Source organism: Homarus americanus, unplaced genomic scaffold (genome assembly GCF_018991925.1).
Source record: "Homarus americanus isolate GMGI-L3 unplaced genomic scaffold, GMGI_Hamer_2.0 scaffold25483, whole genome shotgun sequence".
NCBI classification, from domain to species: domain Eukaryota; kingdom Metazoa; phylum Arthropoda; class Malacostraca; order Decapoda; family Nephropidae; genus Homarus; species Homarus americanus.
Window position 1 is genome coordinate 7,689,600 of NW_024726235.1, and position 2,875 is coordinate 7,692,474.

Consider the following 2,875-nt stretch of genomic DNA (forward strand, 5'->3'; position numbering starts at 1 on the left):
CATTAAGAGCTGTTTAGGGCGACGTAGACCTGAAGGAGCCATTAAGAGCTGTTTAGAGCGACGTGTAGACCTGAAGAGCTTGTAAGAGCTGTTTAGGGCGACGTGTAGACCTGAAGGAGCCATTAAGAGCTGTTTAGGGCGACGTGTAGACCTGAAGGAGCCATTAAGAGTTTTAGGGCGACGTGTAGACCCGAAGGAGCCATTAAGAGCTGTTTAGGGTGATGTGTAAACCGAGGGAGCCATTAAGAGCTGTTTAGGGCGACGTAGACCTGAAGGAGCCATTAAGAGCTGTTTAGGGTGATGTGTAGACCTGAAGGAGCCATTAAGAGCTGTTTAGGGTGACGTGTAGACCTGAAGGAGCCATTAAGAGCTGTTTAGGCGATGTAGACCTGAAGGAGCCATTAAGAGCTGTTTAGGTGATCTGTAGACCCGAAGGAGCCATTAAGAGCTGTTTAGGGCGACGTAGACCTGAAGGAACAGCACCTACCAAGAGGACCAACAAAGACCCTGTTAAGACCCAGAAGAACCCACCAAACCCACGAGGACCCAAAACCCATGAAGACCTCAACAAAAGCCACGAGGACCAAGTAAAATCCATCAGTACCTACAAAGACCCACCAGAACCCAAGGGGACCCACCAGAACCCAAGAGGACCCACCAGAACCCAAGAGGACCCAACAGAACCCAAGAGGACCCACCAGAACCCAAGAGGACCCACCAGAACCCAAGAGGACCCACCAGAACCCAAGAGGACCCACCAGAACCCCAGAGGACCCACCAGAACCCAGAGGAACCACAGAACCCAAGAGGACCCACCAGAACCTAAGAGGACCCACCAGAACCCAAGAGGACCCACCAGAACCCAAGAGGACCCACCAGAACCCCAGAGGACCCACAGAACCCAAGAGGACCCACCAGAGCCCCAGAGGACCCACCAGAACCCAAGAGGACCCACCAGAACCCAAGAGGACCCACCAGAACCCCAGAGGACCCACCAGAACCCTAGGAGGACCCACCAGAACCCAAGAGACCCACCAGAACCCCAGAGGACCCACCAGAACCCAAGAGGACCCACCAGAACCCAAGAGGACCCACCAGAACCCAAGAGGACCCACCAGAACCCAAGAGGACCCACCAGAACCCAAGAGGACCCACCAGAACCCAAGAGGACCCACCAGAACCCTAGAGGGACCTACCAGAACCCAAAAGACCCAGCAGGACGTGGCCAAGGGCAGCGTGAGGACGGAGGAGCAGCCCTGCCCTTAGGTGCCGCCCAGGACATTTATTACTTTATAATGTAAATAAGGCAGAGTAATGGCTGACCTACCTGCACGCACACACACACACACACACACACACACACACACACACACAACTCTTGGGTGTAACTAGACAACAAACTTGACTGGAAGGCCCATGTAAATAACACAGTCAAGGCAGCCTCGTACCGTCTCTACATGCTACGACGACTTAGGTCACTTGGGGACACCCACGCCAGAGCTGAGGACCATCTACAACGCCTTTATTCTCCCAAACTAACGTATGCGTCACCAGCCTGGTCGTCTTCTTAATTCCACCCAACAACGTCAGCTAGAGAAGGTACAGAAAAGGCCTGCAGAATCATGCTCGGCGCAATACTCGCTACACCAACGCCTTCTCCACCCTGGAAATGCCATCCTCAGTGACCTCCACCACCAAGCACTGGAAAGGTTTGGCAGTGGACTACTGCACCACCCCTGCCATCGCCACCTCTGCAGCCCCCACCCAACTCGCGCAGTCCGCCACTACAACAAAATTCAGCCATAAGAGCCCGCACCGATAGATATAAGAACAGCACCGTCCCATCTATTGTTAAAATAATAAACAACTCTGATTTATGTACTGTACAGCCCTGTAAATGTTTTCAATGCATATTATATCATTATGTTTAAATCAAATGTAAGTCTGTATATTTTCAGCCACCGCTGCAGTCTATTAATAAACCGTTTATTATTATTATTTAATATTATTATTATTATTACACACACACATACACACACACTCTCATGATAATGTACACACAAAAACGTTCATCTTACGAGACTCCTTGTGTCAAAATAGACGCTTCAACACATCTCTCATGTCAAAGTCGACCACTGTTTGACGGTGTCCCGCCATCCTCACCGCCCCACTCACCCACATCTCGCACACACACTCACAAAACGCCCATGCCACTCATCTACATAACGCCCATGCCACTCATCTACATCACGCTGCCACTCATCCATATAACGCCCATGCCCACCCACATCACACCCATGCCACCTACCCATATCATGTCCATGCCATTACCACCTATATTACGCCCGTGTTACACCTACCCACATCACGCCCATGTTACACCCATCCTAACGTTCTACATCCGGCCATGACTGCCATCACTACCAACTTGTTGTAGCTCTCTCCCCCATGCCCGCCCGCCGCTAGCCATGACCACGCCCACCCGCCCGCCTTGACTACATCCGCCGCCGCCTGTCCCCGCCACCTGCCCGCCCACCACACCCACCCTCAATTGTCCTCGCGACATCCGGCCACGCCTATACCCGCACAAGTCTACATTATACCCAATCTCTTTATGTAAAGGTTAGGTTGGCGTTAGGTTAGCGTTAGGTTGATGGTTGGTTTGGCGTTAGGTGGGTTTGGTTAGCGTTCGGTTGGTTGGTTAGTTAGGTTTGGTTGGCGTTAGGTTAGGAGATAAGATAAGTTAGGTTAGGTTGGGAGTGGGTTAGGTTAGGTTAGGTCAGGTCAGGTCAGGTCAGGTTAGGTTGGGTTGGGTTAGAGTTGGGTTAGGTTAGGTTAGTTAGCGTTGGGTTAGGATAAGATAAGTTAGGTTAGG

General features: G+C 51.6%; 1 protein-coding gene across 1 annotated transcript; it reads left to right on the top strand.

Moving 5' to 3' along the window:
• Positions 1–300: 300 nt before the first annotated feature.
• LOC121865551 (basic salivary proline-rich protein 4-like) lies at positions 301–2,411 on the top strand. Its single transcript, XM_042365068.1, has 3 exons — positions 301–338; positions 428–1,297; positions 2,129–2,411. Exons 1-3 carry the CDS (start codon positions 301–303, stop codon positions 2,409–2,411), a joined length of 1,191 nt encoding a protein of 396 aa, XP_042221002.1.
• The last annotated feature ends 464 nt before the right edge of the window (positions 2,412–2,875 follow it).

What these genes read in the sequence shown, in the direction of transcription:
- LOC121865551 (XM_042365068.1), top strand. Translation starts at nt 301, where the DNA reads ATGTGTAGACCTGAAGGAGCCATTAAGAGCTGTTTAGG. An exon ending in GCCATTAAGAGCTGTTTAGG is followed by an intron (nt 339 to 427) that starts GTGACGTGTAGA and finishes GGTGATCTGTAG; the next exon opens with ACCCGAAGGAGCCATTAAGA. An exon ending in GACATTTATTACTTTATAAT is followed by an intron (nt 1,298 to 2,128) that starts GTAAATAAGGCA and finishes CTCATGTCAAAG; the next exon opens with TCGACCACTGTTTGACGGTG.